Here is a 25980-nt window from a genome sequence, read left to right as displayed (position 1 = left end):
TACGACCCCCGAAGCGGAATGCCACGACCGGACAGACGTTAGATAAGACAGCATGGTGGTCTTGGGTCAGTGGATCTCTGCAGCCTGCAGCAGTAGTCACGTCTGTTGGATCATCCCTCGAACTGTTAGGCCATCAGCCAGCATCGATTCACCTCAGAGGCTAAACTTGACCAAGGTGTTAGGCATAAGCCAGCATTGATTTCCACCTCGAGGAAGCCTTCGCCCCTAGCTGCCTGTTTTCCTCTCTCGGTCGTCTGCTTTTATACTTTATTTCGATGGGCTAGTGATTGCCTGGTGTGAATCATTTTTACCCATCCCATTGTTCAATTACAAGGGAGAGGGTATCTCTACAGGTATATAAAAAGGAAGAGAGTAGCTAAAGTAAACGTTGGTCCCTTAGAGGATGAGACTGGGGAATTAATAATGGGAAATAGAGAAATGGCAGAGACTCTAAACAATTATTTTGGATCGGTCTTCATGGTAGAAGATGCTAAAAACATCCCAATTAATAATAGATAATCAAGGGGCTATAGGGAGGGAGGAACTTAAAACAATCTCTATCACTAGAGAGAAAGTACTAGGCAAACTAATGGGGCTAAAGGCTGACAAGTGCTCTGGATCTGATGGCCTGCATCCTAGGGTCTTTTAAAAAAAAGTGGCTGCCGAGATAGTGGATGCATTGGTTGTAATCTACCAAAATTCCCTGGATTCTGGAGAGGTCCCAGCGGATTGGAAAACCGCAAATGTAACGCCCCTATTCAAGAAAGGAGGGAGACAGAAAGCAGGAAACTATCGACCAGTTAGCCTAACATCTGTCATTGGGAAAATGCTGGAATCCATTATTAAGGAGGTAGTAGCAGGACATTTAGAAAATCATAAGACAATCAAGCAGTCAACATGGTTTTGTGAAAGGGAAATGGTGTTTGACAAATTTCACAGAATCACAGAATCCCCACAGTGCAGATAGAGGCCATTTCGGCCCATCGAGCCTGCACCGACACATATCCCACCCTATCCCCGTAACCCCACGTATTTAATCCCCTAACACTAAGGGTCAATTTATCATAGCCAAATCAACCTAACCCGCACATCTTTGGACTGTGGGAGGAAACCGGAGCACCCGGAGAAAACCCACGCAGACACGGGGAGAATGTGCAAACTCCACACAGTCGCCCGAGGCCGGATTTGAACCCGGGTCTCTGGCGCTGTGAGGCAACAGTGCTAACCACTATGCCACCGTGCATAGTGCCATAGTACTAGAGTTCTTTGAGGATGTAACAGGGTGAATAAAGGGGAACCAGTAGATGTAGATTTCCAGGAGGCATTTGATAAGGTGCCACATACTGCACAAGAGCTCATGGTGTTGGGGGTAATATATTGGCATGGATAGGGGATTGGTTAACTAACAGAAAACAGAGAGTTGGGATAAATGGGTCATTTTCCGGTTGGCAATCAGTAACTAGTGGGGTGCCACAGGGATCAGTGCTGGGGCCTGAACTATTTACAATCTATATTAATGACTTGGATGAAGGGACCGAGTGTAATGAAGCCAAATTTGCTGATGATACATGTGATGAAATATGCCATTCATCAGGCACTGTATTCCCTGTGTTTAGTTTAGTTTCAGTTTCATTTCCTTACCTGTATTGTATTGTGTGTAGGGCTTCGCCCATACCTGGCCCCTACTTAAGCAAGCCCCAGCGTGTCTCACAGCAGTACAGCAGATCTCTGGATGAGAGACACTTCTCCACTGTGTATTACTTTCTGAGTTAATAAAAGCCTTGCTTTGCTCCGTTAACGTCGAGTCTCGGATTCATTGAGGCACATCAATTTTATTAACTCAATTTTCAACGCAATGGACCAACTCTTGAAACCCGAACGTTTGGATTTGGACGCGCATGCTTCGGACGCATCGGCACGATTCGGACACTGGTTTAAGTGTATGGAATTCTTCCTGGACAATTCCGCAGCCATCACAGGCGCTACGGACGCTGAGAGTATGAAACTCGGAATCCTGCGGAATTGGGTAAGCCACCGGGTTTACCCCCTCATCCAAGACGCCGACACGTACCCGGCCGCCTGCGACATCCTAAAGGCGCATTACCAGCAGCCTACGAACGAGGTGTACGCTAGGCATCTGCTCGCTACTCGCACACAGTGACCTGGGGAATCGCTGGATGAGTTCCTAGTCACCCTGAAAACGCTTGGCAAAGACTGCAAGTGCCAAGATGTAAAAGCCGCAGTGTACACTGACGAGCTTGTTCGTGATGCCTTTATCGCAGGCCTCAGCTCCACTTACATCCGGCAGAGACTACTGGAAAAAACAGGATTGGACCTGAAACAGGCTGTGGACACAGCGCGATCCCTGGATGTGGCCCAGAGAAACTCGGACGCCTACTCTTCAGCCCGCGCCGCCCACGCCACCACGTGTGCACCAAGGGTGCCGCCATCTTGGAAGGCATCTTCCCCGCCCGGCAGCCCGACACCGTCGGGGCCCCGCTCTCCCCCCAGAAGCCCTACGACAGCCGCGACGTGTCGGGGCCCCAACTGCTACTTCTGCGGGCAGCCGAAGCACATCAGAAACCTGTGCCCGGCGAAAGGCACCACCTGCTTTAAGTGTGGTAAGAAGGGGCACTTCGGGAAGGTGTGCAGAGGGAACCCCGCTGGAAAACCCGCCACCGCCGCGTGTGCGCCGTGGGAGCGGCCATCTTGGACGCCATCTTGCCCGACCTCGTGGGGTCCGCCATCTTGTGAGCAGACAGCGTGGGCGCCATCTTGTCTCGATCAGGGCCCTACAGTGGCATCGGTCACAGTGGACCAGACCAGACCGCACCCGCTATCCAAATCAATGGTGGACATCGAGGTAAACGGGTGCGGGGTTAAATGTTTAATTGACAGTGGAAGCACGGAGAGTTTTATCCACCCTGAACTAGCACAACAACTCTCTCTAACGGTGGTCCCTGCTCGGGGCACCATCTCTATGGCTGATAAAACCCAGACATCGACCATTATGGGTTACTGTGCGGTACAATTGTCCGTTAACGGAACTGTATACGATAATTTTAAATTACTAATCATGAAGAATCTATGTGTGAGCGTGATCTTGGGCCTGGATTTCCAGTGCCACCACCAAAGCATCACGCTCAATTACGGTGGGTCCCAGCCGCCCCTCACAGTGTGCGGTCTGGCTACCCTGAAGGTAAAGCCGCCTTCGCTATTCGCGAACCTTACTCCCAACTGCCGGCCAATAGCGACCAAAAGCAGGAGGTACAGCTGGGAGGACAGGCGGTTTATCGCGACCGAGGTAGACAGGCTCCTGAAGGAGCGCATTATCGAATGCAGCAACAGCCCGTGGCGCGCCCAAGTGGTGGTGGTGAGGGGTAGCGAGAAGAAGCGGATGGTGATCGACTATAGCCAGACGGTTAATCTATACACCCAGCTAGACGCCTACCCGCTACCCCGCATATCCGAGATGGTGAACCAAATTGCCCAATACCGGGTGTTCTCCACCATCGACCTCAAGTCAGCGTACCACCAGCTCCCTATCAGACCAGAGGACCGCCTGTACACCGCCTTCGAGGCGAATGGACGCCTCTACCAATTCCTCAGAGTCCCCTTTGGGGTGACGAATGGGGTCTCAGTCTTCCAGAGGGAGATGGACCGCATGGTCGATGACCACCACTTGCAGGCAACCTTCCCCTACCTCGACAACGTCACCATCTGCGGTCACAACCAGCAGGATCACGACTCGAACCTCGAGAGGTTCCTGAAAACCGCACAAAAACTCAACCTCACTTACAACGAGGACAAGTGCGTTTTCAACACCACGCGCCTCTGCATACTAGGCAGCGTGGTGGAGAATGGGGAAATCGGACCAGACCCCGACCGATTGCGCCCCCTACGGGAGCTCCCCCTGCCCAACACTCCCAAAGCCCTGAAAAGGCGCCTGGGGTTATTTTCTTATTATGCCCAATGGGTCCCCAACTACTCCGACAAAGCCCGCCCCCTCTTGAAAGCATCCTCTTTTCCGCTCTCTGCTGAGGCCCACGCCGCCTTCAAAAGCATTAAGCGGGATATTGAGCGGGCCACGCTACAGGCAGTGGACGAGAACACTCCCTTTCAAGTGGCAAGTGATGCGTCTGACTTTGCCTTGGCGGCCACCCTCAACCAGGCGGGGCGGCCCGTAGCTTTCTTCTCGAGGACCCTCCAAGGGCCCGAGATCAGACACTCCTCCGTGGAAAAGGAGGCCCAAGCCATCGTGGAGGCAGTGCGCCACTGGCGGCACTACCTAGCCGGCAAACGCTTCACCCTACTTACCGACCAGCGGTCGGTAGCGTTTATGTTCAATAATAAACAGAGGGGGAAGATTAAAAATGATAAGATTCTTAGGTGGCGGATCGAGCTCTCCACCTTCGAGTATGACATCATTTACCGGCCAGGGGCCCTTAACGAATCCCCCGACGCCCTCTCACGAGGGATGTGTGCCAGTGCCACCGGGGATCGGCTACAGACCCTCCACAACGACCTCTGCCACCCAGGGGTCACACGGCTGTTCCACTTCATAAAGTCCCGCAACTTACCCTACTCGATTGAGGAAGTTCGGTCTCTGACCAGGAACTGCCGCACTTGCGCTGAGTGCAAGCCTCGGTTCTACCGCCCAGATACAGCTCACTTAATCAAAGCTACACGGCCCTTTGAGTGGCTCAGCTTAGATTTCAAGGGCCCCCTCCCGTCAGTTGACCGCAATGTTTACTTCCTGAACATTGTGGACGAATACTCCCGTTTCCCATTCGCCTTCCCCTGCCCAGACATGACCAGTGCCACGGTCATTAAATGCCTCAACAGCCTGTTCTGCCTGTTCGGTATGCCGAGCTACATCCATACGGATAGGGGGGCGTCCTTCATGAGTGAAGAGCTACGCCAGTACATGCTGTCCAGGGGGATCGCCACGAGCCGTACCACCAGCTACAACCCCCAGGGTAACGGCCAGGTGGAGCGAGAGAACAGGACAGTATGGAAAGCAGTCACTCTAGCTCTAAGGACCAAGGGCCTCCCTATCTCCCGCTGGCAGGAAGTCCTCCCAGATGTGCTCCATTCGATACGGTCGCTATTGTGTACTGCCACTAATGCCACGCCTCATGAACGAATGTTTGTCTTTCCCCGGAAATCCACCTCCGGCGTATCCATGCCGTCATGGCTCTCCACCCCAGGTCCGGTATTTGTACGAAGGCATGTGAGGGGCCACAAGACGGACCCCCTCGTGGAGTCAGTGCACCTACTCCACGCCAACCCCCAATACGCGTATGTCCGGCACGCCGACGGAAGGGAGGACACCGTGTCCATAAAAGACGTCGCCCCAGCCGGTAACGACAACAACCACGACAACAACAACGATCACAGCAATTCTTACCCACCCACTATCCTTTCACCACCCCCGGAAGAACATCGACCAACGGTGCCCCCACCAACTACCCCTTCAACAACCCTGGCGGCGCCCCCGGCAGAGACCCAGGAGGCCACCGGGGACACCCAGCCGACACCCGCGGCACCACAACAGCTACGTCGGTCACAGAGGACTATCAAACCCCCGAACAGACTAAATCTGTAGAAGGGGTGAATGTGATGAAATATGCCATTCATCAGGCACTGTATTCCCTGTGTTTAGTTTAGTTTCAGTTTCATTTCCTTACCTGTATTGTATTGTGTGTAGGGCTCCGCCCATACCTGGCCCCTACTTAAGCAAGCCCCAGCGTGTCTCACAGCAGATCTCTGGATGAGAGACACTTCTCCAATGTGTATTACTTTCTGAGTTAATAAAAGCCTTGCTTTGCTCCGTTAACGTCGAGTCTCGGATTCATTGAGGCACATCAATACAAAGATAGTTGGGTCAGCAAGTTGTGAGGAGGATGCAAAGGGGGCGATTTTGCCAATGGGGACGCATTGGAGGTGGGACTGCTGCTTGTCGGGTCAATGTCCCGCCTCCATCGATTTGTGGCCAACCCATGCTATTTTCCCTTGATTGACCTTGTTAAGCCCGCCCAGCGGGCCTAGCAGACCAATTGAGGGAAAGCTGGTTACAGAGAACGTCAGTGTATGATATTTCTGAATTGTCATCGTTTGACAGCTCTGTGAAGCTGTCAAACACTGACATTCTCTGTATTGTGATGAGTTCTTAAATTCAAGACTCATCAAACCTCTTTCTTTAGCAGAAATTAGATGGTTGTTGCATTGGAGAATGCAGCAGCCATCTGTCATCTCTGCCGCGGAGGTGCGAGACTCTCCGCATCCCCAACTCTTGAAGCCTGCAGGAAGAAACAAAGGTAAGTAAACTTTTTGTAACACTTTCCACTCACCTCACATACTCACCTCTCCACACTTGCACCCATCACTTACCTTCACAAGGCACTTTTGCACCCCTCCGACCCCCTACTCGCCTCGGTGACCCTGACGGGGTTCGCAGCCTTCGGCAAGCCCGCACGTGTGTGGGTAAAATGGGGATAATCCTCTTATCTGCCTATTAACAGGCATGGTGTGGAGATGCCGGAGTTGGACTGGGGTGGACAAATGTAAGAAGTCACACAACACCAGGTTATAGTCCCAACAGCTTTATTTGAAATCACAAGCTTTCGGAGCGCTGCTCCTTCGTCAGGTGAAGTGGAGAAATGCATAAAGACACAGCTTATATAGTCAGAGAATCATGTCAGATGTTTACAGGTAACCTTTCCAACTGCCATTTATCACACCTCAGCAGAGAGATAATCACAGCAAAGGTGTGAATGGTGTCCAAACAGGTTAGTCAGGGAAACATTACATCAAAGAACAATGAGGTGGGGTCACAAGGGGTCAAATATTGCAGATGCTGGGGTCTGTATGAAAAACAAAAAACATTGGCTTGTTCTCTCTACACAGATGCGGCCGGACCTGCTGTGATTTCCAGCCAAAAAAAATGTTTTTTGTCTTTTTTTGTTTTTCATACAGACCCCAGCATCTGCAATGTTTGACCCCTTGTGACCCCACCTCATTGTTCTTTGATGTAATGTTTCCCTGACTGACCTGTTTGGACACCATTCACACCTTTGACTGCTGTGATTATCTCTCTGCCGAGGTGTGATAAATGGCAGTTGGAAAGGTTACCTGTAAACATCTGACATGATTCTCTGACTATATAAGCTGTGTCTTTATGCATTTCTCCACTTCACCTGAAGAAGGAGCAGCGCTCCGAAAGCTTGTGATTTCAAATAAAGCTGTTGGACTATAACCTGGTGTTGTGTGACTTCTTACATTTGTCCACCCCAGTCCAACTCCGGCATCTCCACACCATGGCTACTATCGACACCACAAACTGCCGGCTCAAAGTGGAGAGGATCTCCAAGAGGATCGCGCATATCGACACAGACATCAAGTTTCTACAGAGATGCAAGAAAGCAGACAAGATCCCGAAAGGACTACAGATCACTAACCCACTCAAGTCGACCTACAACACAGACTACGCTGAGAGACTCTGCCATCGTACCTCTCGCACACTCCTCAACCATCTCGTACACCAGCTCTACAGCAGACGCCGCAACCTCGAAACCGAGATGGAGTCCATGTTCTCAGCCTGTGCTCAGGACGCAGCAGACCAGCTACGAGACACCGCCAAACAAACAAGGCAACGGAACTACGCTACCTACATGCACACCAAGAACAGGAAGCTTGAGAAACTTGGCATCACCAGCAGCAGCAACCAAGCCTCCCCCGGTACCACGGTTGAAACCACAGGGAAATCCATCGTCAACCTGTCCGACCACACCCTTCAACCAGACGAAATTGAAGTTCTCAGCCGAGGGCTCAATTTCTGCCCCACCACCAAAATGGACCCCATCGGTCTCGCGGCAGACACAGAGGAATTCATCAGGAGAATGAAGCTCCGGGAATTCTTCCACAAATCCCAAGATGTCAGCAGCGAACCCAATGAGACAATCAATGATCCGAAACAGGAGACAGAGGGATCCGCAGTGCAGCAACCGAAGAAGAAAGAGTCAAATTGGACCCCTCCGGAGGGTCGCTGCCCTAAGCTTGACATGTATGCTCAAGCTGTCAGGAGATGCATCAACGCCAGATTCATCAGCCGCACTCACAAGACAGTCCAGAATGTCACCCGAGCACAACGCAACGCCATCCACGCTCTCAAGACCAACCGCAACATCGTCATCAAACCAGCAGACAAAGGAGGTGCCATCGTCATACAGAACAGAACGGACTATTGCAAAGAAGTATACCGACAACTGGACAACCAGGAACACTACAGACAGTTCCGCAGATCCGACCAAAGAACACACCCGCCAACTCAACAGACTGATCAAAACCTTCGATCCAGACCTTCAAAGCATCCTACATGCTCTCATCTCATGTACTCCCCGCGTGGGAGACTTCTACTGCCTCCCAAAGATACACAAAGCCAACACACCTGGACGTCCTATCGCATCAGGCAACGGAACCCTGTGTGAGAACCTCTCTGGATATGTCGAGGGCATCCTGAAACCCATCGTACAGGGAACCCCCAGCTTCTGTCGCGACACTACAGACTTCTTACAGAAGCTCAGCACCCACGGACCAGTTGAACCAGGAACACTCCTCGCCACGATGGACGTCTCGGCACTCTACACCAGTATCCCCCACGATGACGGCATCGCTGCGACAGCCTCAGTACTCAACACCAACAACAGCCAATCTCCAGACGCCATCCTACAACTCATCCGCTTCATCCTTGACCACAATGTCTTCACCTTCGACAACCAGTTCTTTACCCAAACACACGGAACAGCCATGGGGACCAAATTCGCACCCCAATACGCAAACATCTTCATGCACAAGTTCGAGCAAGACTTCTTCGCTGCACAGGATCTCCAACCAACGCTATACACCAGATACATCGACGACATTTTCTTCCTATGGACCCACGGCGAAGAATCACTGAAAAGACTACACGATAACATCAACAAGTTCCATCCCACCATCAAACTCACCATGGACTACTCCTCAGAATCAGTCTCATTCCTGGACACACGAATCTCCATCAAAGACGGACACCTCAGCACTTCACTCTACCGCAAGCCCATGGACAACCTCACGATGCTTCACTTCTCCAGCTTCCACCCTAACCACGTTAAAGAAGCCATCCCCTATGGACAAGCCCTGCGAATACACAGGATCTGCTCAGACGAGGAGGAACGCGATGGACACCTACAGACACTGAAAAACGCCCTTGTAAGAACGGGATATGACGCTCGACTCGTCGATCGACAGTTCCGACGGGCCACAGCGAAAAATCGCATAGGCCTCCTCAGAAGACAAACACGGGACACAACCAACAGAGTACCCTTCGTCGTCCAGTACTTCCCCGGAGCGGAGAAACTACGCCATGTTCTTCGCAGCCTTCAACATGTCATCGATGATGACGAACACCTCGCTAAGGCCATCCCCACGCCTCCACTACTCGCTTTCAAACAGCCGCCTAACCTCAAACAGACCATCGTTCGCAGCAAATTACCCAGCTTTCAGGAGAACAGCGACCACGACACCACACAACCCTGCCACAGCAACCTCTGCAAGACATGCCAGATCATCAACACAGATACCATCATCACACGTGAGGACACCACCCACCAGGTACATACTCATGTGACTCGGCCAACGTTGTCTACCTCATACGTTGCAGGAAAGGATGCCCCGGAGCATGGTACATCGGCGAGACCATGCAGACATTGCGACAACGGATGAACGGACACCACGCAACAATCACCAGGCAGGAGTGTTCCCTCCCAGTCGGGGAACACTTCAGCAGTCAAGGACATTCAGCCTCCGATCTTCGGGTAAGCATTCTCCAAGGCGGCCTTCGAGACACACGACAACGCAAAATCGTCGAGCAGAAACTGATAGCCAAGTTCCGCACCCATGAGGACGGCCTCAACCGAGATCTTGGGTTCATGTCACGCTACATGTAACCCCACCTGATGCAGGGTCATCCAGACTCGAGTCGACATTGGCTTGTTCTCTCTACACAGATGCGGCCGGACCTGCTGTGATTTCCAGCCAAAAAAAATGTTTTTTGTCTGTTTTTTTGTTTCTCATACAGACCCCAGCATCTGCAATAATTGACCCCTTGTGACCCCACCTCATTGTTCTTTGATGTAATGTTTCCCTGACTGACCTGTTTGGACACCATTCACACCTTTGACTGCTGTGATTATCTCTCTGCCGAGGTGTGATAAATGGCAGTTGGAAAGGTTACCTGTAAACATCTGACATGATTCTCTGACTATATAAGCTGTGTCTTTATGCATTTCTCCACTTCACCTGAAGAAGGAGCAGCGCTCCGAAAGCTTGTGATTTCAAATAAAGCTGTTGGACTATAACCTGGTGTTGTGTGACTTCTTACATTTATTAACAGGCAGTTAAGTGGCTGTAAACCCCTTCCCGCCTCCAAGGAGATGTGACCCGGCGCGGGTCAGCTACCCGCCTCTTGGCAAGATGGCACGCCCCCAAACTCTGCTATTTTCCCGGCAGTCCTGCCTCCATACCCGCGTCCCCAGGGCTGGCAAGATCGTGCCCAAAGAGTCTGCAAAGGGACAGAGAGAGGTTCAGTGAGTGGGCAAACATTTGGCAGATGGAGTATAATGTGGGAAAATGTGAGGTTATCCACTTTGGTAGGAAGAATGAAAAAGCAAATTATTATTTAAATGGAGAGAGACTACAGAATGCTGCGGTCCAGAGGGATCTGGGGGTCCTCGTACATGAAACACAAAAAGTTAGCATGCAGGTACAGCAAGTAATTAGGAAGGCTAATGGAATGTTGGCCTTTATTGCAAGGGGGATGGAGTATAAAAGTAGGGAAGTTTGATGCAACTTTACAGGGCGCTGGTGAGACCGCCCCTGGAGTACTGCGTACAGTTTTGGTCTCCATATTTAAGGAAGGATATACTTGCATTGGGGACAGTGCAGAGAAGGTTTACTAGGTTAATTCCTGGTATGAAGGGGTTGACGTATGACGAAAGGTTGAGCAGGTTGGGCCTATACTCACTGGAGTTTAAAAGAATGACAGGTGATCTTATTAAAACATATAAGATTCTGAGGGTGGATGCTGAGAGGATGTTTCCCATAGTGGGGGTATCTAGAACTAGGGGGCATAGTTTCAGGATAAGGGGTCGCCCATTTAAGACGGAGATAAGGAGGAATTTCTTCTCTCAGAGGATCGTGTCATGTTTCTTTAAGAACATTTTATGATTTTCTGGTTCATGTTATCTCCCTCATCACTCCGTGTCTTGGCCTCGGCCATTTGTGCTTGTTATCTGACCTTGCTGCTGTTTATTTCTCTTCTATTTCTTACAATTCCCTTCTTTGAGAAAGAAATATCCTTATTGACTTCTCACAACTTACTTTTGACTATTCTAGCTAGTTCTTATTGCTCTCTTAGCTTGGGCGTTAGTAGGGAGACTCGGAAAGGAAGATTTCCCCCTTTCTTACAGTCCATTCCTTTGAGGGGGAGGAGCAACCTCCGACCCCTTACTCAAATTCAATTCACTGTTCCGGTGTTCCAATTCTGCTCCGCCTGGGGGTCTCCTCTGTTTCTTCTATCTTTCCTGATCTTACCCCGCCTGGGGTCTCCTCTACGTTGCTTCGGATCTTCTCTTTCGGTGTGCTCAGTTAATTTGTTGGTGCTGGTTAGTCGTTGGCATGAGTACACATTTGGCTTATATATCAAAGTCCTACTACCCAGGTCACATATATCAAATACACTATCATTACAAGTTGGAGAACTACCAGAGCATGTGAAATAATACGAACCTAAGGGTGTGCTGATATATTAAGCCCAATATCCCACCAGTGTGAATCGTCCCCTATGCTGTCAATTTCAATGTCTATTCTCGAGTTGTCTTGCTCCAAAACATAAAAATGCTTTAGGGAGGAGTTCAGTCGCATCACGAGCTCACTGAAACCCTTAGACACCAGGGGAATGTATTACCCGAATTGTGCCACATACTTAAGTATCTTATTTACTGTCAGTTTCACTTGAGCATAGGTTTTGATATTGAGTAAAACGTGTTGATTAATGGGACAGGTCCTGTTAGACCCGTAGTTAGACCCGTAAAGCATGGTAGTTGCGGTAGTAGGAGGCACCACCAAAACCACCTCATTCTGGATTCGGACTGGTTTTTCCCACACTCTGTTATCTACAAAACTATTATTATTACAGTCACAGTTAAATTCAGTCTTACAATCATTTCACGCGACATTACAGTTTAACATCTAATCAACAAGTCATGGACTTAAAAGATTCTCCAGATCTCTTTTACTCGTATCCATCTTGTGGATAATTCTTGCTAAACATGATTTCTCCTTAGCCCTCAATTGTCCCAATCCAGATTCCATGTAACTCTCCACTTCAACTACAATTTCAATTCCTCTAACAGGCACCAGTGTGTTTAACTCCATTCTAATTGTTTCATTAATTTCTCAATGCTTTAAAAGTTGTTTCACTCTCCTGAGCCACATTAACCATTTCATGTCCTGCTGTTGTCAAGTAACTGAGCATGTCCGAGATCCGTTCTTCAGTGCAGATTTACCATGCATTTCCGGATGGTAATTGCTTTATACGTAACAAATCATATTTGCACACTCATATCGATATCATAATATCGTGCCACATGTGCCATCCGATACAGGCCATTCTCAGGCTTTCAGGTGATCCTATCAAAAAATTGTAGTCGTCTGGAGATCTTTGCACATCTTCCTCTGCATGGTCCCGATGTCTTGGATAGTGACCAGGCTATCAATGCAGTTTTCTTAAAAAGTTCATTATAGGCAGGGACACAAATGTCTCCAAGCGAAAGCTATCAATTTACTAATCGTAACTACACTTTACTGACTTTCACTAGAATGAAAATTCACATTTATACCAGATTTTATCTCATTCATGAGCATCTGGAGAAACTTTACTGTCCAATACAATATTAAAGATAAAAAACATAGATCAAAGTTGTTTGGTGAACCAATTAAAAAAACAGATGCCAGCGGAAAGGGTTAACTCCTTTGCAGGTTTATAAGGCGGCAGAGCAAAAATTCTTATTAACTAAACACGATACAGAACAGAAAATAAAACAAAAAAACAGTAAATTATATAATATTTCTTTTTGTTCTTTCTTCAGATGCGTTTTCAAATGACTAAAAATATTGAATACAACTGAAGAAAAATTAGTTTTCACATTTAAACAAAACAAATCAAACTGCTTTGGAAAATTTCACCCTAGCAACCGTGACTCCAAGGTTAAATCTTAGACTGAAACTTAATCTTTTGTTAAACAAACTTTTTGTTTCTCTCAGTTTTTCCACAACAGCTTCACTTAAATTGTAGTTCAAAGTTTGTTTCCAATTCTGGGAGCACAATCTTATTCGTAAATTCTTAAAACTTCCAAAATCCAAGACATGACTACAAAGGGTTAAACGGCTTTCAGCAAAAAGTGGGCGGAGCTAAAACAAACATAACAGACACTTTTTAAAGACAGACTTTCAGACAAAACGAAGGCTGTAACTTCTTAAACATTCATAGTCAGGAAAACTTCCGCACTTTAACACACACTGAAATTCCAGCATCCTTTAAGGTTCCTTTCACTCAGCAAATCTTGTGTTTTATTTGTCTCGGCAGACGTTAATGATGTCCATGTCGGTAAAACTTTAAGTTTCTCTTTTTTTTCTTTTAAATTGGCGTCTCAGCAGCTTTTCCTAGCTCTCCAAATCGCTGTTTTCTTCCTTCCTTTGCTGAGTTTTCAGATTGGTCAGCCTGCAACTTAGATTTTTCCTCTTCTCTATCTCCCCCTCTCTCTCATGCACTTTATGTTTCATCTCCTTCAGGCTATTTATGAACTGTTCCCAGTGATACGCCAATGCCATTGTATTTCTGGTTTTGCTTTTTAACGTGCTCTTTCCCACTCCCTTCTTTCAGAGAAAAATACTCAGTCTAAGCAATGATCACGTGCTCCGGTCCACCACTAACGAGACCCTTAAAACTCCTAAACACTGTGTATCCCACTTCTGACACCACTGTAGATTTGGATCACAGGTCACACATAGATACCCACAGGGTCTTAGGAGTTTTAAGGTATTTTATTAAAGAGCTACAGTTCAAAGCATAATCAGATATTACATGTGGTTAAGATAAGCATAATAGACATACAACCCGTGACAGTAGAGAGCGATCTACGACCCCCGAAGCGGAATGCCACGACCGGACGGACGGACAGATGGTTAGATGCCCGATAAGACAGCATGGTGGTCTTGGGTCAGCGGATCTCTGCAGCCTGCAGCAGTAGTCACTTCTGTTGGGTCATCCCTCGAGCTGTTGGAGGTGTTAGACCATCAGCCAGCATCGATCCACCTCAGAGGCTAAACTTGACCAAGGTGTTAGGCATTGATTTCCACCTCGAGGAAGCCTTCGCCCCTAGCTGCCTGTTTTCCTCTCTCGGTTGTCTGCTTTTATACTTTATTTCGATGGGCTGGTGATTGCCTGGTGTGAATAATTTTTACCCATCCCATTGTTCAATTATAAGGGAGAGGGTATCTCTGACAGCCCCCTCCCAGCCTCATGAGGTCATTTTCCTCCTTATCTCTGTTCTAAAGGTCTTGTCATGTTTCTTTAAGAACATTTTATGATTTTCTGGTTCATGTTGTCTTGCATTTTATGACTCCCTCATCACTTCCATGTCCTGGCCTCGGCCATTTGTCATTTGTGCTTGTTATCTGACCTTGCTGCTGTTTATTTCTCTCTTCTATTTCTTACAAATGGGTTGGGACAGAGATCCACTGGACAAGGAGGGACCAGAGAGAGATCCACTGTGCAGACCAGAGAGATCCACTGGACAAGGAGGGACCAGAGAGAGATCCACTGTGCAGACCAGAGAGATCCACTGGACAAGGAGGGACCAGAGAGAGATCCACTGTGCAGACCAGAGAGATCCACTGGACAAGGAGGGACCAGAGAGAGATCCACTGTGCAGACCAGAGAGATCCACTGGGCAAGGAGGGACCAGAGAGAGATCCACTGTGCAGACCAGAGAGATCCACTGGACAAGGAGGGACCAGAGAGATATTCACCTGACAGGGACAGAGATCCAGTGGGCAGGGAGGGACCAGAGAGAGATCCACTGTGCAGACCAGAGAGAGATTCACCTGACAGGGACAGAGATCCACTGGACAAGGAGGGACCAGAGAGAGATCCACTGTGCAGACCAGAGAGATCCACTGGACAAGGAGGGACCAGAGAGAGATCCACTGTGCAGACCAGAGAGATCCACTGGACAAGGAGGGACCAGAGAGAGATCCACTGTGCAGACCAGAGAGATCCACTGAACAAGGAGGGACCAGAGAGATATTCACCTGACAGGGACAGAGATCCAGTGGGCAGGGAGAGACCAGAGAGATCCACTGGACAGGGAGAGACCAGAGAGATCCACTGATAAGAGATAGAGATCCAGTGGACAGATGCATTAAACAAAAATGAATGAGTCATTGTTCTGTCCACAGTTAGCAGATTAACCCTTTCACTCATCTCCTCCCATTCACATTAGCACTGGAGTGGACAGCCAGGAGAATTGCACTACAACAGGAGGATGGAGTGCCCGGTCTGCGGGGGTCAGTTTTCCAAGATGGTAATTCAGCACCATGCATGGGACTGCAATGGATCTAAATTACCTGAAGGTAAGCAGTGAACTGCAGTGAGAATTCATAGGATCATAGAAATTTACAGCATGGAAGGAGGCCATTTCGGCCCATCATGTCCGCGCCGGCCGACAAAGAGCTATCCAGCCTTAATCCCACTTTCCAGCTCTTGGTCTGTAGCCTTGTAGGTTCCGGCACTTCAAGCGCACATCCAAACACTTTTTAAATGTGGTGAGGGTTTCTGCCTCTACCACCCTTTCAGGCAGTGAGTTCCAGACCCCCACCACCCTCTGGGTGAAGAAATTTCCCCATAAATCCCTGCTAAACCTCCAACCAATTACTTCAAATCTCTGCCCCCTGGTTGTTGACCCCTCTGCTAAGGGAAATAGGTCCTTCCTATCCACTCTATCTAGGCCCCTCATAATTTTATATACCTCAATAAGGTCTCCCCTCAGCCTCCTCTGTTCCAAAGAAAACAACCCCAGCCTCTCCAATCATTCCTCATAGCTAAAATTCTCCAGCCCAGGCAACATCCTCGTAAATCTCCTCTGCACCCTCTCTAGTGCAATCACATCCTTCCTGTAATGTGGTGACCAGAACTGCACGCAGTATTCTAGCTGAGGCCTAACTAGTGTTTTATACAGTTCAAGCATAACCTCCCTGCTCTTATATTCTATGCCTCGGCTAATAAAGGCAAGTATCCCGTATGCCTTCTTAACCACCATATCTAACTATCCTGCTACCGTCAGGGATCTGTGGACCTGCAATCCAAGGTCACTTTGTTCCTCTACATTTCTCAGTGTCCTACTATTTATTGTGTATTCCCTAGCCTTGTTAGCTCTCCCCAAATGCATTACCTCACACTTCTCCGGATTGAATTCCATTTGCCACTGTTCTGCCCACCTGACCAGTTCATTGATATCTACCTTGTAGGTACCAACGATGTAGGTAAAAAGAGGGAGGAGGTCCTACAAGCTGAATTTAGGGAGTTAGGAGCTAAATTGAAAAGTAGGACCTCAAAGGTAGTAATCTCTGGATTGCTACCAGTGCCACGAGCTAATAAGTTTAGAGAGAGTAAGATAGATAAGCTAAATACGTGGCTTGAGCAGTGGTGCAAGGGAGAGGGATTTAAATTCTTGAGGCATTGGAACCAGTTCTTGGGGAGGAGTGACCTGTACCAAGGGGACGGTCTACACCTGAACTGTGAGGGAGCCGATGTCCTCGGGGTAATATTTTCTAGGGCGGTTCGGGAGGATTTAAACTAATTTGGCAGGGGGATGGGAACCTAGGTAGTGGAAAAGAGGGAAGTCATATGAAGTTAGAAATAGATGGTAGAAAGGTGAGAAGCAATAAGCAAAGGAGAGAAACACAAAGGGCCAAACTAATTCATAATGAGAGTGTGAAAAAAGCAAGCCTGAAGGCTTTGTATCTTAATGCTAGAAGCATTAGGAACAAGGTGGATGAATTAGTTGTGGAAATAGAGGTAAACAAGTATGATTTGATTGGGATTACAGAAACGTGGCTGCAGGGTGGGCAAGGCTGGGAACTTAACATCCAGGGATATACAATATTTAGGAAGGATCGGCAAAAAGGTAGGGGAGGTGGGGTAGCATTGCTGGTAAAGGAGGGGATTAATGCAATGGAAAGGAAGGATATTAACTCGGATGAAACGGAATCTGTATGGGTAGAAATGAGAAATAGCAAGGGGAGGAAAACGTTAGTGGGTGTGATATATAGGCCTCCAAATAGTAATATGGAGGTGAGGGAAGGCATAAAAAGGGAAATTAGAGAAGCGTGCGATAAGAGCACAGCTGTCATCATGGGTGACTTTAATTTACATATTGATTGGACTACCCAAATTAGTAAAAATTCTGAGGAGGAGGAATTCCTGGAATGTTTTCGGGACGGTTATCTGGACCAATATGTCGAGGAGCCGACTCGAGATCAGGCCATTTTAGACTGGGTATTGTGCAATGAGAAGGGACTTATCAGCAATCTTGTTGTACGAGGCCCCTTGGGTCAGAGCGATCATAATATGATCGAGCTCTCAGTCGAGATGGAGAGTGAGGAAATTGAATCAGAGACTAAGGTCCAGAACTTAAATAAAGGGAATTACGAGGGTATGAGACGGGAATTGGGTAAGATTGATTGGGTGGTGTTTCTGGGGGGATTGACAGTGGATAGACAATGGCAAGCATTCAAAGATAGAATGGAAGAATTCCAGAACATGTTTATACCGATTTGGCATAAAAATAAACCTAAAAAGGTGACTCAACCGTGGATAACGAGGGAAATTAGGGACAGCATAAAATCAAAAAAAAGGGCATATCAACTGGCAAAAAAAAGCACCAGACCGGAAGATTGGGGGCAGTACAGGATACAGCAAAAGAGGACAAAGGGATTAATCAGGAAGGGGAAAATAGAATACGAAAGTAAACTTGCAGCAAACATAAAGACAGACTGCAAAAGCTTTTATCGGTATATCAGGAGGAAAAGACTGGTAAAATCCCAAGTCGGTCCCTTGCAGTCCGATTCGGGAGAATATATAATGGAGAATAAGGAAATGGCAGACCAATTAAACTCATACTTTGGTTCTGTATTCACAAAGGAGGACACAAATAACCTCCCAGGAATATCGACAAACATAGGGACTAATGAGAGGGAGGAGCTGACAGAAATTAGTATCTCTAGGGATATGGTGTTGGGTAAGTTGAGGGGACTGAAGGCCGACAAATCCCCGGGGCCTGATAAACTACATCCTAGGGTACTTAAGGAGGTGGCCCTGGAGATAGCAGATGCTCTAAGGATCATCTTCCGGAACTCCATTGACTCGGGAACAGTACCCGTGGATTGGAGGGTAGCTAATGTTACCCCAATATTTAAAAAGGGGGGTAGAGAGAAAGCAGGGAATTATAGACCAGTAAGCCTTACATCGGTTGTGGGCAAAATGCTAGAGTCCATTATTAAGGATAAAATAGCGGAGCACTTGACAAATGGGGAAAGGATCGGACAGAGTCAACATGGATTTACAAAGGGTAAATCGTGTTTGACTAATCTGCTGGAATTTTTTGAGGAAGTAACTGGTAAAATAGATGGGGGAGAGCCAGTGGATGTGGTGTACCTTGACTTCCAGAAAGCCTTCGATAAGGTTCCACACAAAAGATTATCATGCAAAATTAAGGCTCATGGGATTGGGGGCAAAGTATTAACGTGGATAGAGAACTGGCTGGCGGATAGAAAACAGAGAGTTGGAATAAACGGCTCGTTTTCGGAGTGGCAGGCAGTGACCAGCGGGGTGCCGCAAGGATCTGTCCTGGGACCCCAGCTGTTCACAATATATATAAATGATCTGGATCAGGGAATTGGATGCAATATTTCCAAATTCGCTGACGACACTAAACTAGGAGGAGGGGTGGGCTCTGATGAGGGTGTCAAGAGGCTACAGTGCGATTTGGACAGGTTGGGGGAATGGGCGGATACGTGGCAGATGCACTATAATGTGGATAAATGCGAGGTTATCCACTTCGGGGGTAAAAACAGGAGGGTGGATTATTATCTAAATGGCAATAGATTGGGAGATGGGGAAGTGCAGAGGGACCTGGGTGTTCTTGTGCACCAGTCACTGAAGGAGAGCATGCAGGTGCAACAGGCGATTAAGAAGGCAAATGGTATGTTGGCCTTCATATCAAGGGGGTTCGAGTATAGGAATAGGGATACCTTACTACAGCTGTACAAGGTGCTGGTGAGACCGCATCTGGAGTATTGTGTACAGTTTTGGTCGCCCCATCTGCGGAAGGATGTTCTTGCCATGGAAAGAGTGCAGCGGCGATTCACCAGGCTGATACCTGGAATGGCGGGAATGACCTACGAGGAGAGATTGAATAGTTTGGGCTTGTACTCACTGGAGTTTAGAAGATTGAGAGGGGATCTCATCGAAACATATAAAATTATGGCAGGCCTGGACAGGCTGAATTCAGAGAGAATGTTTCCAATGGCAGGGGAGCACAGAACCAGGGGCCACAGTCTAAAAATAGCGGGCAAATCATTTAAAACAGAGATGAGGAAGAATTTCTTCACTCAAAGAGTGGTGAGCCTGTGGAATTCCCTGCCACAGAGGGCTGTGAAGGCTAATTCAATAAATATTTTCAAGAGAGAATTGGATATATTTCTGAAGGCTAAGGGGATTAAGGGTTACGGAGAAAAGGCGGGGACGGGGTACTGAACTGGTAAGATCAGCTATGATCTCAGACAAAGATCAGCCATGATCTCATTGAATGGCGGAGCAGGCTCGAAGGGCCGAATGGCCTACTCCTGTTCCTATCTCTATGTTTTCTATGTTTCCTGCAGTCTTCAGCTTTCTTCTTCATTATCAACCACACAGCCAATTTTAGTACGTATCATCTGCAAACTTCTTAATCATACCCCCTACATTCGTCTAAATCGTTGATATAGACCACAAAAAGCAAGGGACCCAGTACTGAGCCCTGCGGAACCCCACTGGAAACGGCCTTCCAGTCACAAAAACACCCATCAACCATTACTATTTGTTTCCTGCCTCTGAACCAATTTTGGATCCAACTTGTCACTTTGCCCTGGATCCCATGTGGGACCTTATCAAAAGCCTTGCTAAAATCCATATACACCACACCAGACGCACTACCCTCATCGACCCTCCTTGTTACCTCCTCAAAAAATTCAATCAAGTTAGTCAGACACGACCTTCCCTTAGCAAATCCCTGCTGACTGTCCTTGATTAATCTGTGTCTTTCTAAATGAAGATTTATCCTGTCCCTCAGAACTTTTTCCAATAATTTTCCCACCACCAAGGTTAGGCTGACTGGCCTGTAATTACTCGGTCTATCCCTTTCTCCCTTTTTAAACAAAGGTACAACGTTAGCAGTCCTCCAGTCCTCCAGCACCACACCTGTAGCCAGAGAGGATTGGAAAATAATGGTCAGGGCCTCTGCTATTTCCTCTTTTGCTTCTCTTAACAGCCTGGGATACATTTCATCCGGGCCTGGGGATTTATCCACTTTCAAAACTGCTAAGCCTCTTAATACTTCCTCTCTCACTATGTTTATTTCATCTAATATTTCACACTCCTCCTCCCTTATTGCAATGTCTGCATTGCCCCTCTCTTTTGTGAAAACAGACGCAAAGTATTCATTAAGAACCTTACGCACGTCTTCCACCTCCACACACAGGTTACCTTTATGGTCTCTAATAGGCCCTACTCTTTCGTTAGTTATCCTCTTGCTCTTAATAATGTATTTGTAAAACATCTTTGGGTTTTCCTTGATTTTACTTGCCAAAATTTTTTCATGCTCTCTCTTTGCTTTCCTAATATTTTTAATTGCACCCCTGCACTTTCTGTACTCCTTTAGGGTTTCTGCAGTTTTGAGCCCTCGGTACCTGTCATAAGCCTCCCTTTTTTCTCTATCCTACCCTGTAGGTCCCTTTGACATCCAGGGGGCTCTAGATTAGTCCCACCCTTTTTCTTTAGGGAAACATACTTGCTCTGAACCCTCCGGATCTCCTCCTTGAATGCCTCCCACTGCTCTGAGACTGATTTACCTTCAAGCAGCTGTTTCCAGTCCACTTTGGCTAAATCCCATCTCAGCTTAGCAAAACTAGCTTTTCCCCAATTGAGATCTTTTATTCCTGGTCTGTCCTTGTCCTTTTCCATAACTACCCTATCTCTAACTGAATTATGATCACTAGCACCAAAATGCTCTCCCACTGATACCCCTTCCACCTGCCCAGCTTCATTCCCTAAAACCAAGTCCAGAACCACCCCCTCCCTTGTTGGGCTTGTTACATACTGGCTAAAAAAGTTCTCCTGAATGCATTTTAGGAATTCCGCACCCTCTATACCTTTCACACTAATGTTATCCCAGTTTATATTAGGGGCAAACTGGATAGTCACAGGGCACTGAACATCCAAATAGCCCTCCCTGGGATCAGACCCACACTGTCCTGCCCAGGGATCAGACCCACAGCCCTCCCTTGGATCAGACCCACAGCCCTGCCCAGAGAGCAGACCTACAGCCCTCCCTGGGATCAGACCCACAGCCCTCCCTGGGATCAGACCCACAGCCCTGCCCAGGGATCAGACCCACAGCCCTGCCCAGAGATCAGACCCACAGCCCTGCCCAGAGATCAGACCCACAGCCCTCCCTGGGATCAGACACACAGCCCTCCCTGGGATCAGACCCACAGCCCTCCCTGGGATCAGACCCACAGCCCTCCCTGGGATCAGACCCACAGCCCTCCCTGGGATCAGACCCACAGCTCTCCCAGGGATCAGACCCACAGCCCTGCCCAGAGATCAGACCCACAGCCCTCCCTGGGATCAGACCCACAGCCCTGCCCAGAGAGCAGACCCACAGCCCTGCCCGGGATCAGACCCACAGCCCTCCCTGGGATCAGACCCACAGCCCTCCCAGGGATCAGACCCACAGCCCTCCCTGGGATCAGACCCACAGCCCTGCCCAGAGATCAGACCCACAGCCCTCCCTGGGATCAGACCCACAGCCCTCCCTGGGATCAGACCCACAGCCCTGCCCAGAGAGCAGACCCACAGCCCTCCCTGGGATCAGACCCACAGCCCTCCCTGGGATCAGACCCACAGCCCTCCCAGGGATCAGACCCACAGCCCTCCCAGGGATCAGACCCACAGCCCTGCCCAGAGAGCAGACCCACAGCCCTCCCTGGGATCAGACCCACAGCCCTCCCTGGGATCAGACCCACAGCCCTCCCAGGGATCAGACCCACAGCCCTCCCAGGGATCAGACCCACAGCCCTGCCCAGAGAGCAGACCCACAGCCCTCCCTGGGATCAGACCCACAGCCCTGCCCAGAGATCAGACCCACAGCCCTCCCAGGGATCAGACCCACAGCCCTGCCCAGAGATCAGACCCACAGCCCTGCCTGGGATCAGACCCACAGCCCTGCCCAGGGATCAGACCCACAGCCCTGCCCAGGGATCAGACCCACAGCCCTGCCCAGGGATCAGACCCACAGCCCTGCCCAGGGATCAGACCCACAGCCCTGCCCAGAGATCAGACCCAGAGCCCTGCCCAGGGATCAGACCCACAGCCCTCCCTGGGATCAGACCCACAGCCCTCCCTGGGATCAGACCCACAGCCCTGCCCAGGGATCAGACCCACAGCCCTGCCCAGGGATCAGACCCACAGCCCTCCCTGGGATCAGACCCACAGCCCTCCCTGGGATCAGACCCACAGCCCTGCCCAGGGATCAGACCCACAGCCCTGCCCAGGGATCAGACCCACAGCCCTCCCTGGGATCAGACCCACAGCCCTGCCCAGGGATCAGACCCACAGCCCTGCCCAGGGATCAGACCCACAGCCCTGCCCAGGGATCAGACCCACAGCCCTCCCAGGGATCAGACCCACAGCCCTCCCTGGGATCAGACCCACAGCCCTGCCCAGGGATCAGACCCACAGCCCTCCCTGGGATCAGACCTACAGCCCTCCCAGGAATCAGACCCACAGCCCTGCCCACAGATCAGACCCACAGCCCTGCCCACAGATCAGACCTACAGCCCTGCCCAGAGATCAGACCCACAGCCCTCCCTGGGATCAGACCCACAGCCCTGCCCAGAGATCAGACCCACAGCCCTCCCTGGGATCAGACCTACAGCCCTCCCTGGGATCAGACACACAGCCCTCCCTAGGATCAGACCTACAGCCCTGCCCAGAGATCAGACCCACAGCCCTCCCTGGGATCAGACCCACAGCCCTGCCCAGAAATCAGACCCACAGCCCTGCCCCGAGATCAGACCCACAGCCCTGCCCAGAGATCAGACCCACAGCCCTCCCTGGGATCAGACCCACAGCCCTGCCCAGAGATCAGACCTACAGCCCTGCCCAGGGATCAGACCCACAGCCCTCCCTGGGATCAGACCCACAGCCCTGCCCAGGGATCAGACCCACAGCCCTCCCTGGGATCAGACCTACAGCCCTCCCTGGGATCAGACCCACAGCCCTGCCCAGGGATCAGACCCACAGCCCTCCCTGGGATCAGACCCACAGCCCTGCCCACAGATCAGACCCACAGCCCTCCCAGGGATCAGACCCACAGCCCTGCCCACAGATCAGACCCACAGCCCTGCCCAGAGATCAGACCCACAGCCCTGCCCAGGGATCAGACCCACAGCCCTGCCCAGAGATCAGACCCACAGCCCTGCCCAGGGATCAGACCCACAGCCCTGCCCAGGGATCATACCCACAGCCCTCCCTGGGATCAGACCCACAGCCCTCCCTGGGATCAGACCCACAGCCCTGCCCAGAGATCAGACCCACAGCCATCCCTGGGATCAGACCCACAGCCCTGCCCAGAGATCAGACCCACAGCCCTGCCCAGAGATCAGACCCACAGCCCTGCCCAGAGATCAGACCCACAGCCCTGCCCTGGGATCAGACCCACAGCCCTGCCCAGAGATCAGACCCACAGCCCTGCCCAGAGATCAGACCCACAGCCCTCCCAGGGATCAGACCCACAGCCCTGCCCAGAGATCAGACCCACAGCCCTCCCAGGGATCAGACCCACAGCCCTGCCCAGGGATCAGACCCACAGCCCTGCCCAGGGATCAGACCCACAGCCCTGCCCAGAGATCAGACCCACAGCCCTGCCCGGGATCAGACCCACAGCCCTGCCCAGGGATCAGACCCACAGCCCTGCCCAAGGATCAGACCCACAGCCCTGCCCAGGGATCAGACCCACAGCCCTGCCCAGGGATCAGACCCACAGCCCTCCCAGGGATCAGACCCACAGCCCTGCCCAGAGATCAGACCCACAGCCCTCCCAGGGATCAGACCCACAGCCCTCCCTGGGATCAGACCAGCAGCCCTCCCAGGGATCAGACCCACAGCCCTGCCCAGAGATCAGACCCACAGCCCTCCCTGGGATCAGACCCACAGCCCTGCCCAGAGATCAGACCCACAGCCCTGCCCAGAGATCAGACCCACAGCCCTGCCCAGGGATCAGACCCACAGCCCTCCCTGGGATCAGACCCACAGCCCTCCCTGGGATCAGACCAGCAGCCCTCCCAGGGATCAGACCTACAGCCCTCCCAGGAATCAGACCCACAGCCCTGCCCAGGGATCAGACCCACAGCCCTCCCTGGGATCAGACCCACAGCCCTGCCCAGAGATCAGACCCACAGCCCTGCCCAGAGATCAGACCCACAGCCCTGCCCAGAGATCAGACCCACAGCCCTGCCCAGAGATCAGACCCACAGCCCTGCCCAGAGATCAGACCCACAGCCCTGCCCAGAGATCAGACCCACAGCCCTGCCCAGAGATCAGACTCACAGCCCTCCCAGGGATCAGACCCACAGCCCTGCCCAGAGATCAGACCCACAGCCCTCCCAGGGATCAGACCCACAGCCCTGCCCAGAGATCAGACCCACAGCCCTCCCAGGGATCAGACCCACAGCCCTCCCAGGGATCAGACCCACAGCCCTGCCCTGAGATCAGACCCACAGCCCTCCCTGGGATCAGACCCACAGCCCTGCCCAGGATCAGACCCACAGCCCTCCCTGGGATCAGACCCACAGCCCTCCCTGGGATCAGACCCACAGCCCTGCCCACAGATCAGACCCACAGCCCTCCCTGGGATCAGACCTACAGCCCTCCCAGGAATCAGACCCACAGCCCTCCCAGGGATCAGACCCACAGCCCTCCCTGGGATCAGACCCACAGCCCTGCCCAGAGATCAGACCCACATCCCTCCCTGGGATCAGACCCACAGCCCTGCCCAGAGATCAGACCCACAGCCCTCCCAGGGATCAGACCCACAGCCCTGCCCTGGGATCAGACCCACAGCCCTGCCCAGGGATCAGACCCACAGCCCTCCCAGGGATCAGACCCACAGCCCTACCTGGGATCCGACCTACAGCCCTCCCAGGGATCAGACCCACAGCCCTGCCCAGAGATCAGACCCACAGCCCTGCCCAGAGATCAGACCCACAGCCCTGCCCAGAGATCAGAGCCACAGCCCTGCCCAGAGATCAGACCCACAGCCCTGCCCAGAGATCAGACCCACAGCCCTGCCCTGAGATCAGACCCACAGCCCTGCCCAGAGATCAGACCCACAGCCCTGCCCAGGGATCAGACCCACAGCCCTCCCTGGGATCAGACCCACAGCCCTGCCCAGGGATCAGACCCACAGCCCTCCCTGGGATCAGACCCACAGCCCTGCCCAGAGATCAGACCCACAGCCCTGCCCAGAGATCAGACCCACAGCCCTCCCTGGGATCAGACCC

The 25980-nt window shown here is 50.7% G+C and overlaps 2 protein-coding genes across 6 annotated transcripts in view; one reads left to right on the top strand and one right to left on the bottom strand.

Moving 5' to 3' along the window:
- Nucleotides 1-25980, bottom strand: part of LOC147099693 (cytidine deaminase-like) — a 134720-nt gene that overhangs the window by 15518 nt on the left and 93222 nt on the right. The window lies entirely within an intron of this gene.
- Nucleotides 1-25980, top strand: part of LOC147099695 (uncharacterized) — a 123720-nt gene that overhangs the window by 25074 nt on the left and 72666 nt on the right. For all 5 annotated transcript variants that reach the window (XM_085969069.1, XM_085969068.1, XM_085969067.1 and 2 more), the window contains one exon: nucleotides 15603-15732. In XM_085969069.1, the coding sequence (XP_085825195.1) occupies nucleotides 15603-15732 (130 nt within the window). Of the gene's footprint in view, nucleotides 1-15602; nucleotides 15733-25980 lie in introns of those variants that run through there.

This window comes from Somniosus microcephalus, chromosome 28, assembly GCF_052327205.1.
Source record: "Somniosus microcephalus isolate GS21.2 chromosome 28, FLI_Smic_1.0, whole genome shotgun sequence".
Lineage (NCBI taxonomy): Eukaryota > Metazoa > Chordata > Chondrichthyes > Squaliformes > Somniosidae > Somniosus > Somniosus microcephalus.
This window is presented reverse-complemented; position numbering and strand designations above follow the sequence as displayed.